The following is an 11,721-nucleotide window of genomic DNA, read 5'->3' as shown; positions in this document are numbered from 1 at the left end:
CATAGTCTCTCTGTTTAATATCTCTATGGCCAATCATGAGGATACTGTAAATCTCTATATTTGAAGATATTGTTGAGAATAGACTACAAACTTTTGTTGAAGACCTGTTAGCTTGTCTTATTCATTATTTTTTGAGAAGTGAAAACCCCCCAACAAAGCTGCTGCTTTCTTCCAGTTTCATGGCTGTTCTGCTTCCTAAATCTATAAGGCGTACATGTTTGTTTTAATACATTTTCAACAAGCAGAACTAATGATAATACGCGTGTCATTAAATCTGAAGAACAAATTAAAAGATGATTCGTTGACAGACTGTGAAGTTAAAAATAAGAAAAGGGTTTTTTGGTTTATTTTTTTATGTGAAAGCTTTGAGTGTTCAGGCTTTCCAGGAGTCTCACCTCATCCATGTTTAATGTGTTTTCAAAGTGCATTTCATCATGGCAACATTCACAATGCACAAACAATTGTTTTTTTAACGCGTTTACGTTAAGAAGTATTGAGTGTTAATGTGTTAAAATATACTAACATTTTAGTTAAATGTGTTGAACAAGGTTAGTCGCATCCTGTTTTGTTCATGTTGTTGCTCCAGTTGTAGTATAAAATTATCATTTAGTTACTAAAATGTTGCAATATTACGGTTTATAACAACTCCTTCAAATTGCTTTAGATGAACATTAGTTGTCAATCTAAACAATGCACATTACTCGTTGTTTCTGGAAAGCTGATATATGGACTTTTTTTTACTAGTGAGAGACTATGTTACCTAATTCAGAGTTGGCTTTCATAATTCAGCTTCCTGAAACACACACATCCAGGCAGGAGACTTTTGCGACAGCTGGAGGCAGCGGCCTCCTCCGAGGCTTCACCCAGCCAACCACAGACCACGTGACCCAGTGCCTCTTTACCTCAGCTAATAATTAACTCTCTTTTTTTGAACAACGGGCTGTACATTTGCCATTTGTTTTACTGCAAATTATTTCTACTTTATATCAACTTCAAAATTAAATCTGTTGACTTTAAGTGGATATGTTCACCTGGTAATTCAACACATTGCTAGGAATATTAATAGGACCATTCATGTTGAAAATGAATCCGCCTGCACTCTTACATTGGTATATTTGTATACATCAATGCAGTTCATTGCAGTTTACTGCTGTAAAGAACCCTGTTTGTGTACTGGTTGAGATTGTAAACTGAGGATGACTACGTGCCACGTGGCTCATACAGGGCTAATTGAAGTGGAGGAGTCACCGCTACAGGCTCAGATTTGTACATGACATATAAACATGAATGCAAGTTAAATACAACTTTTGCAAATATTTATATTTTTTTCTTGTTTTGCTCCCTTGTTTCCAAAGATGTAGTTGTGGAGCAAAGGCATTAGGAGTGATGGATGTATGTTACACATCACATAATCATGCATTGTTTGATGACAATTACATTTAAAATATATTGTAAGTGTTCTCTCTAGTGTTGTGATATATGAAATGCTGGTTCTGCTTTTTTAGGCGCTTAGGTCTCATCTGGTCGCAGTGCACACATAACTTCAAGTGTGGAATAAAACCAAGTGTGGACAAATGTTCAATGTAAAGCGCTTTGAGCATCTGGAAAAGCGCTATAATAAATGTAAGGAATTATTAATTATTATTATAGCGAGTTTGCCAGAACATAAGTGGACCTCCCTGTGCTGTGTTGTTCTTGCATCTGAGCTACATATACAGATAGCTGCTCTTTACCATCATCGTGTGAGATCTGAGCCCTGCATATAATCTCCTGCTTTACTGTGACTTCACGAGGGGGTGATGTACCGCAGAGCAGCCTGCTGGGTGCCTTGCACACAATCATTAGATTAACTCCTCAAGCACAAACCACAACTGAGCAAGTGCCAACACTGCCCTGGAACATGCTGCATGTCATGGATCAAATCAAAAGTGAGTCATGGTCCAAATGAAGGAATAATCTGATGTCCCACCGGCCACCACAATAGAAGACAATGGTGGTGGTTTTTCCAGCATTAGACACTTACTAAACATATTTTGGATCACTATAGTGTTCTTAGAATTCAGAGCTTTCCTTCTAATGACACACACACATTGATGACAACCTGAGTAATTGTAGTGATAGTATGATTGGCATAATTGCATTCACAACAACAACAACTCACACAAATAACAGAAGTAGGCTACTTCTGTCATGATAATAAATACACATTTGTCCTCTTACATATGGAATCTCAGTTAAACATAGGCTACTGTAGAAAAAGTCGTAAAAGGCTATAGGCCTACTTGGTTTGGTCGGACCAAGCCTTCAGGAAGAACGGCAGTCTTTGAAGCCAGTTTTCAGCAACACCGAGGAAATATGACTTCCTGGTCGGTCAAGGGATGCCATTATTTAGGTAAATCTACTCACCCTATCACAATCTTGAATAGCACACATTTAAATAATTATGTTTTTAACGTTTTTGAACTGACTCATAAACAAATTCAGTAAAGATGTTGTTGTGCTCCCTATGTGCCCGTGCTTGAGGTTAAGTGAGGTTAAAGTAAATGCTAGAGCGTGGAAGACTCGGGTATTTTTAACACTTGGCTTCATGCGCCACTGAGCAACTTTTATAGGAATGAACAGGGTTTTGCCTATGACACTGCATCCAGTTCTCTTTATATATTTGAATATGACCAGCAGCTTATGATAGCTAATATTAGCTAAGTTTGGGTATGTTTCCCGGATAAAGACTGTTAATACGGTTTGCTTACTTTGTGCTCTCCATATGTGCTTCTGTTTAAAAAGCAAAGCATGTTAGCTAAATGCAAAAGTAGGCTATAGCATGTTAGCTAAATGCAAAAGCATAGCATGTGAGACAGTCATTTAGCATTATCCACTGCCACTGAGTGATAGCTAGTCATCATCTTAAAGAAAACACTCCTAAGAGCAGCCAGCTCTTCAAATTGTACTAAAAATACTATTTTTAAAAAACGTTCTTTATGTACTTTGTATAACTTATTTGATTCTATGTCCTTTTACTGATATAAAGTTACATCCTACTTCCCATAAAAAGGGAAAAATAGGACCAAAGTGAGTGACATATAAAGTATAGCCTATGTAATGGTACAATGGGCAGCTGGGAGAGTTTCCACAGTGTTTGTATGTGTTCGTCAGTGGGAATGAGGTTGGAAACAGTCATAAAATACGGGTTAGCACATGCTTCCTGGGAAAAGATGTGAAACACACTCATTGTTGAAGGTACAAATGTTTTACTGTAGATGTTTTTTTTAATTGTTTTATGAAAGAAGCAAAACAAATCTATGTTCTGTTGGGATCTTTAAACTTGCATAAGGCTCTGAAGCCTGCTGAACTGCTGTTAGGGACAACGTGAGATAATTCTTTACCATTGAGTCAGTAGAATAAGGGAATCTATTTAGCTCATTTCTAAAATGTTCTGCAGAAACTGTAACATTAACTAGTATCTTTGTTCTGCCTTCGTAAACTCTGTAGTCAAATAATCATGCCTCGAATAACCAGTTTGTCAATTTGACGTTTATTCTTTCACTACCATTATCAAGTACTGTACGGTTAAAGGCGCAATATTGTGGAACATCCCATCTGATGTTACCGATGTTAAACAGGTAAAAAACAAACAATTGAACATACTTGTCCTGGTAAAATGACATTTACAAAACACAGCCACACAGGGACAAGTTTCAGCTCAAGTACATTACAATTCTACATAAATTAGAGACCTAAAGAACAATATTCCAAAGAAGTAATATAAAACTGTACATGACAATACATTTGCAATACATTACAATATTTATTCAAATAAGGCGAAATAGCACCATGAAACAAAAAAATGATTAAAAAAACAAAAACCACACAGTTGTGACAGTAAATACTGCATTAGTAATGTGAACAGTGAAAGCACAGGAAGCATGTTCAGAGTTTTGTCGTTACCTGGTTTGATATTATATAAAGGACAGCCTGGCGGTTTACTGTAAAAGTTAAGGACGTGTTGTTCTCATATGGCTTGATGGCATACCTTTCTAAACTGTGGTTATGTTTTGATCAAGGTAATTAAACTTGTTACAAAATTGTCATGGTGAGATGGTTCTTGTGCCTTCTTTGGTCTTTATCTACTTTTCCTCTTTGTCTCCTTTAATTTCATTGACCTTCAAACAGGAACAGATGACAATCAGTAACAGGATCCTTATTGGTCATTTTTTCATGTAGTCTCTCCCATAATATCCCAGTTTCCCACCATCCACTCTCACCTTATCTTTCTATGAACTGGCATGTCATTGTCATTTCACCTACTTCCACTGACATGTTGAAGTGTGGTGAGCACTGTTATTATGTACTTAAATATGCTTGTTCCTTATTCACAGGAAGTTGTTGGAGATCTGACGTTGATGGTCAAACAAGTCCTCCGCCTCGGGGCTGTAAGCATCGCCTAATGAATACACACAGAGGAGAGAAGTTGAGTACAAAGCAACAAATATGGAAAGTATTGATGTGTTGACATGGACTGCATCTATGTCTTCTTCACACCGTACCTGCATGGCATCCAAACATGTAAACTCGAGCTCCATCGTACTTGCACCGACAGCGCATCACGTTGTTCTGGAAATCAGACTCAGCCATGTCTAAGGAAGGGTTAACCTCCACCTGTAAAAGAAAATATAGTAGAGATAAACTCCTGCATGACTCAAGTCTGTCATCCTACTCACAATACCTGCACCAAACTACTAAGTATGTTTTTTCATCAAAAGATAGCTTTCAACTGACAACATGCAAATGAACCACGTGCAGAGGCAGTAAAGGCATCACAGAAGTGTTGCGTTTCCCTCTACGCTGAGGATACCTTGTTATATACAGTAAGTCTCTTCAAAGCATATACAATACTAGATTTTAAAGGCATCTCTATATACTGTTAATTGGTCAGAATCCAAACAAATGCCCCTCAATACTGCAAACAAAAGCATAAACCTTCCATCTCAATTGACCGACAATGATTCCTTCACCCATCAGGGGAAAACAATTAGATAGACCATTAACATTTTTGAGAATTTTTACAATAACGTTCCTAGTATCAACATATGTCTCTGCAGAGTTGAACAACTAAGGGCAGTGGTGGCGAAGTCGATAGGGACTTGGCTTGGCAACTGAAAGGTCACCAGTTCAAGTCCCGGAAAGACCAAGTGCTACTGAGGTGTCCCTGAGCAAGGCACCGTTCCCTACACGGCTCCCCGGGCGCCGTACATAATGGCAGCCCACTGCTCCTAACACTAGGATGGGTCAAATGCAGAGAAACCGTTTCGTTACATGGTATCTGTACTGTGTAATGACAATAAGTTGAATCTAACTAAAGTCAAATATTTTACCATGCATTAATTTCCCATCAATGTACTTTTGATATCTGTGTTGTAATCCAAACCTGGCTATATGTCTCCTAAAATAACAGTTTCGGATTTTTTTGAAGATGTGCTTATTTGCTCTTTTAAGAAGATTATTGGCAATCCAATTTCTGTATCTTGAATATTAAGAGATTGCTAACTTAGTGTAACATGAAGACTGGTTGTCTAACCTTCTATCTAACTCTCAACACTGTAAGGGTGGTGTGAAGGCCTATTTATGAAGTAAAGGAACAAAGATACACTTCATTTCAGAGTCTTTTTGTTTTTTTTTCACGTGGCCAACTGCAAAGCCACAGGATTATTGTTCTCTCCTTTTCTATATGGCTCATGATGTATACATTAGGGGTTCAAGTGATGCATGACATCACTTTCCACTGTTATCTCCCTGCAGAGATGCACATGACAGTGTTGGGTTTGGATGTAAGAAGCAGCCTATCATTAGGCTGTAGACATGGTTGGTTGCTATGGTTTGTTGTTTTCCACCCTGTCTGCCTGCCTGCAAGAAAAGCACCCAAATGAACTTTCCTGATGCACACATCAAACAGATAACATGACCACAGATTTAAAAAAGCAACCCTTTCTCATTTTTTTTACTTACAGTTCAAATGTTGTGACTCCAATTATATATTCACAGACAAAGATTTAAGATGTATAGATATTCATGATAATTATTCTTTTTAAATTACATTTTTAGCCTTATTTGCCACCAAGGAGTGCATATATGTATTAATATTGCATGTAGAGAGCAGCTAATAATTTCAGCATATATTTTGTAATCCTGATGTAAAATGTACTGGGTGGCAGTTAATGCCATTTTAAAAGCTCTTGTAATAATGTAAAACAAAGAGCCCGCGGCCTGTTTTACAGAACAATGAAAGTCAATGTCATGAAAAACACTGAGGTTGTGCAGCTGATTTTTAAATGAAGTAGCAATCAGGAGCAATCTTTCTGAGGTGGACGTGACTCATTGTTTTAAATGTATGGTCCTATAAATGGCAATTCTTGGTAAAGACTCAAAGAAACACCCAGCTGCATCTCACTTCTTACACAAATTTATGAGAAACTCAACTACTGTTGAACCGCGATCCCAACCACAAAGTGCTGCTGGGCCACGTCGTCGTGACAACAGTGGATCTCTGCTTTATGACATGTGTGTGGTTTTATCTTTCAAAACGGGCTCGTCACATGTGTAGAGATTAGAGACAGATCCGTCCTGTATGTAATTTACACACACGCACGTTAGTCACACGTAAACATCTTGATTGTATGCAAACACATAATAAGAAACTGTAAACATCACTTTGCTGCAACCAAGCTGCCGTGAAAAAATAGAACAAATGACAGAGAAACGGGACAGATGAGTAGGTCACCGCAGCAGATTGGATGTCTCTTAAAAACAGACGGGAGATGTAACAAGCTCCGCTTTCAAACAGAAAACTCACTCTGTACAAATGTTAAGTGCTGACAGAGCAGTCCCACTGGGAATAGGTCTAATAGCAGGTCTACTTTCTATATAAATCCAGACTAAATTCACTTTCCTTAAATACGCACACACCCTTAAAACTACATACATACTGTACACCTGAATGGTACAGCAGCCAAGAGCCATTGATCCCAAATTATAGTCTTTTATCAGAGCTTTTATCTCATGTGCGCCTTCAGATGTTGAAACACCAACTCAGCTTTTTTTCTCGCTTTCACGCCCAACCTGAGAGGTTGTGTAAGCTACTGAAATGATGTGATTTCACCATGAAGATTGAAAGGGGGATTCTGTCTTACTCTGCAATTTTATCGGTTAACAATTACCCAACAGAATAAGGTGAATCTTATGTTTCGAAGATGTTCCTTTATTTGTTAAAAACCAAGCGTTCTTACCTGGAAGATGTATTCACCAGGTCGTATGTCTGTGACATCGATCCACTGGCAGTCGATATCGTGGCGGTATGTGTCCCAGCAGCCAACTGAGATACCCTGCTGTCCCATGTTATAGCAGGAGTACCGCTTGTGTGTTCCTTGTAGAGAAAAAAAAGTTAGAAACACATTAGGCGAGTAAAAAAGAGAAGACTAAGTGGTGTAAATCTCCTTTGCTGCCAGTGGCTGTGGATTTTAATTTCTACCGCGAGCCTGAAATTAAAACAAAATTATTACAAAACCAGATCTTTTTTGGGCACAATGGATAGAAAGGCTCTTAGCTGCATAAAGCTTGCCTGGGCTTTGTGAAGCCAAGATGATTTTGGGCTTGGCCTCTGATCCTACAGCTTGTCGCTTACTTTGAATGCTTATTATTGGATTTCAGCGTTTCACTTTTATGTATTCTTGTTTGTCATGATTCTGGTTTCTTTTGTTTCCAGCTTTTCCTTTGGGAAGCAGGTTTACAGTAAGTTACATTAACCTGTAATTATGTCTCACCTTCAGGGCAGTATGTGTCCTCCAGACAGAAGCTGGCCTTGTGACCTTCGGCGACCTTGGTCCCGTTGAGCGTCAGCAGGTCATAGTGGGTGAACACCTCAATGCTGTGGTAATGCCTAAGGAATTGGATCAGGGTGAAATGATTAAAAAGAAAAGTGTTAATGTGTTGCTGTTGTGGTTTACACCTATGAGAACAAACCTGTGAGAACAATCCCTGAGTTTCATCTAAAAATAGAGCAACCATAAATCCTTTCACGTTGTTGTGAAGGCGTCAAACAGACACGAGCAACAATTGTAAACACACAAGTGGGCTTAGGGATATCGCTTTGGTGTTGCTCTCATTACAAAACCATTCCCAGAACAGACGGTACCAAAAGTCAAACCATGTGTCTGCTGGTGGTTGAGGTTGTGATTGGGCTGCGGCGGGGACAGACACAGAGCTGTGCCTCTCGTCTTTGAGACAGAACCACAACCGCTGAGATAAGAAGCCAGGCACCTCTGAGCGTAGGAGCTGACCGGGTGAGGAGGATGCTTATTATAAACATAATTTAAGGGGATGAAAGATTGTCTTTTGCTGTATTTAATAGCATGCTTTTACGTATGTCTGGTCATATATAGTACAAAATGTCACTGCTCTTGCTGCTGAATCTTACATTTCCATTCATGCAGTCATTACATGTTTGTACATCTGCTAGCTTCTTTTTTTCTTGTGCCACCTTATAATAGTGTTCAGTCCTGTGCCATGGGGGAGGTTATGTTGCCTTTGATGTCCAACCAAACCCTGCAGCAGCTAAAATCACAACATAGTCACATCTGTAAAATGAACAGCTCTTGGTTTAAATGAAAACCTTAAAAGCTCCTCTAAATAACACAGCGGCTTGGAACTAAATCTGTAAATGTCAGCTTCACTCTTACCTGTGACACTGGTGCCATGTCCAGCTCTCTCTGGTGGCCTTGGGCCTGAAGTCGGCGCGGCCCATGTTCATGATGCGGGAGGAGAAGCGCAGCAGGCGGCGATGTCCGTAGGGCCAGGTCATTCGGGCGGCAGAGGACGACAGGCAGTTCTCCTCATTGGCGCAGGTCAGCAGGTGGAGGGGGCGGTCCTCCAGGTAGGCCGTCTCCTGGACCAGCTGAGCATCCAGGACCAGGTCAGGAGCAGCTGCAGGGCGAGGGTCACAGTTAAAAGAAAATGCATATATATTTGTGTCTTTTACTCCATTCTTCTTTGTCAAAAACTGACATCTGCTCTATCCACAATGCGACTCAACGGCTGACTGTCAAAGATACAGCCTTTAAGGAATACTTTCCCCCCAAAATGACCATTTATGTATCAGTAACTCAAACATTATTATCTTTATTTCTTGAATTAACTTGAATCAAACACAAGTTAAAAAACAGATAAAGGCCTTGATGAATTTAATAAACTTTTGACTCATTCTGAAAAGCAGACTCACTTTCTACACATGTGACTCCTGCGGCCCTGCCGTCTCCTCCTCTGGGACAGTAGACATTTGTGTTCCTGCGACAATGCTGGATGGACATCTCATTGCCGATGCAGTGACTTCCACTCAGAATCACCTCGCCGGCATCTGCAGAGCCAGGCCAGTACCAGGTCTCCTGCACACACACATAGAAGAGATTCACACATACAATCATTAGATCTTTGCTGGAATAACAACAGGAAGAAAATGGTCAAAGCTGGAAGAAAATAGCAGCCTCTGCTATAAACAAAGAAACCCCATAAGAACTATCAGTGCATATTATCACATTTTACACTCTTATACACAATTTTAAGACTGCCTGTTAAATGTTCCCGGCAGCCCCCATCAAAACACACTCATGCTGCCCTTTCCATTCAGTTCTATTTTCAGTCTGTTTGCTCAGTGAATTTCTCCCGGATTTTTCTTGGCCTCACTTTCCCTCTTTTATTTTCAGTGCGCTGGAAGTGGACGTTTGTGAAGCCTGTCATTACCTCAGGCCTCCGTAATAACACAGCACAGTCACAAACAGCAGGACGCAGAGAGAGGAAGAGAGAGAGAGGGAGGGAGAATGGAATATAGGAGCACAGAGAACAAACGCTTAGAGGTCGAAGAAAAAAAACATCAACATGTTTATTTCTGTTGTTTACCTGAAGAGCAGTGGAAGCGAAGCCCAGGCCGAGCTGTCGACAGACCATCATGGCCTCGTTGATGCCCCAGTTCTCACTGCAGACGGAGCCCCAGCGCTTCACCCCTCCGACCTCCATCAGCACCTCCACACGGCCCTCAGATGGCTCTCTGCCTCCTGCCAGACGCACCTGAAGGTGATGAGTAGAACATGTTTTCTTGTCAGTCTGTAAACACTGCTAACACTGTGGCAAAAGTACTCAAAAGCAGTATTACCACACTCTAGAAATACACTGTTACAAGTAAAAGTCTGCATTTAATATTTTACATAAGTATGATATAAAAATATTAGAATAGAAATGTACTTAAAGTACTAAAAGTACTAATTCTGAGTGATGGCCATTTCAGAATAATATAAAATATATTCTTGAATTATAGTTTTAATCGGAAAGAGCGTAAACCATATAAACCATGCTGGGTAGTTTCTGAATTTTAAAAAGGGATCAATACAAATTATAATAATACACGATACATTATTTGTTGATTATATTTTGGTATAAAGTGGGGGGAAGTGGTAATACTCAGGGTGTGTTTCTTACCGAGGCTTGCATGCCAGTGTTAGGCACGTTGCAGCGCACCGCTACATCCTGAGTGTGTTTGCAGGTGTAGAGAGGCACCTCTCTGTAGGTACACTCAGTAATGGACTTCTCCCGGCCTGTACACTGCACACTGTTCATGTGGATGGGTCCGGTACCTACAGGAGAAAGGGCGTGGAATTCATTCATTCACATGTGTCTCACCAACCATCGGCCATTTGCAAGAAGACAGGCTACACACACACAGGGTACATAAAAGACTATAAACCTGATGGCTCTGTACCCACAGATGTCCACAGAGAGGGATTAAAAGCCCAGACATGATGGGGTCCTCTGATGTGGCTCTGAAACTGAGCATAGCCAGGGAGTTCTCTGTTTAAATTACCGTACAGTCTGCGCTACACACTGCACAGCAGGGCCACACTTTACAGACCAAAATAGATACCTAAAAGGCTAAATAGAGGAAAATCTTTGATCACATCTAGGTTTGCGTAGGTGTGTGAGGCCCATGCTAAAGCCCTATAATTTGGCCTTAAATAGCTAATGATGTCATCAAGTCTAACTTTAAGTTTTTCTCCTATAAGTGAGCTTCCAATGAGCATTCACGTCACTTCTGCAACACACAGATTCACCCCTTATATGTGTTCAGTTCTGCAGGGATGATGTATCTGTGTAAGATCACGGAACACCTATGATTTTTAAAGCGTCATTGCAATCACCAGAAATAAAAAGCTATATCTTGGTCACATGACTTCGATGACCCATACACTAAGCTTTAGCCAGAAAAGTGTTTTCGAAAGTGATGATGTTTATGTCCCAGAAAGCCTCTTTGGTTTAACAAAGCTGTTACTAGCAGACGCCTTTTTCAAGAGACATAAAGGCTTACAAATTAACAACTGAGGTATTAACGGACATATTTTATGATGTAGAATTAAAATCTCTTAAGCTTGTGTTAACCACAGGCACATAACCAAAAACCCATTCAAAAAAACTAAAAGGCCAAGAAAAGGTTGACTAATTCCGTGTTGTTGGACTCATTCCTGAAGCACTCTAATGGCCTGAGACAAAAAATGCTAAAGTGCTCAATTTTGACATTTAACAATGGTCATTATTCAGACACAACTATACCATAGCACCTACTTTAATAGAGCCCTAAATTTACCTCAAATTAATTTCCATGAATTAGTTCATTAAGTTAAGCAGAGA

General features: G+C 39.8%; 1 protein-coding gene across 3 annotated transcripts in view; it reads right to left on the bottom strand.

The window, feature by feature from the left end:
• Positions 1 to 3,509: 3,509 nt before the first annotated feature.
• Positions 3,510 to 11,721, bottom strand: part of LOC117561565 (lysyl oxidase homolog 4-like) — a 29,180-nt gene continuing 20,968 nt past the window's right edge. For all 3 annotated transcript variants that reach the window (XM_034239058.1, XM_034239059.1, XM_034239060.1), the window contains 8 exons: positions 10,519 to 10,673; positions 9,943 to 10,110; positions 9,269 to 9,431; positions 8,730 to 8,973; positions 7,815 to 7,930; positions 7,281 to 7,417; positions 4,545 to 4,656; positions 3,510 to 4,441 (listed from right to left, as the gene is read on the bottom strand). In XM_034239058.1, the coding sequence (XP_034094949.1) occupies positions 4,371 to 4,441; positions 4,545 to 4,656; positions 7,281 to 7,417; positions 7,815 to 7,930; positions 8,730 to 8,973; positions 9,269 to 9,431; positions 9,943 to 10,110; positions 10,519 to 10,673 (1,166 nt within the window). In that variant the 3' untranslated portion in view covers positions 3,510 to 4,370. The remainder of the gene's footprint in view (positions 4,442 to 4,544; positions 4,657 to 7,280; positions 7,418 to 7,814; positions 7,931 to 8,729; positions 8,974 to 9,268; positions 9,432 to 9,942; positions 10,111 to 10,518; positions 10,674 to 11,721) is intronic.

The sequence above is a fragment of the Gymnodraco acuticeps genome, unplaced genomic scaffold, assembly GCF_902827175.1.
Source record: "Gymnodraco acuticeps unplaced genomic scaffold, fGymAcu1.1, whole genome shotgun sequence".
Classification (NCBI taxonomy): Eukaryota; Metazoa; Chordata; class Actinopteri; order Perciformes; family Bathydraconidae; genus Gymnodraco; species Gymnodraco acuticeps.
Note: the sequence above shows the minus strand (reverse complement) of the source record. Positions and strands in the feature narration are given on the sequence as shown.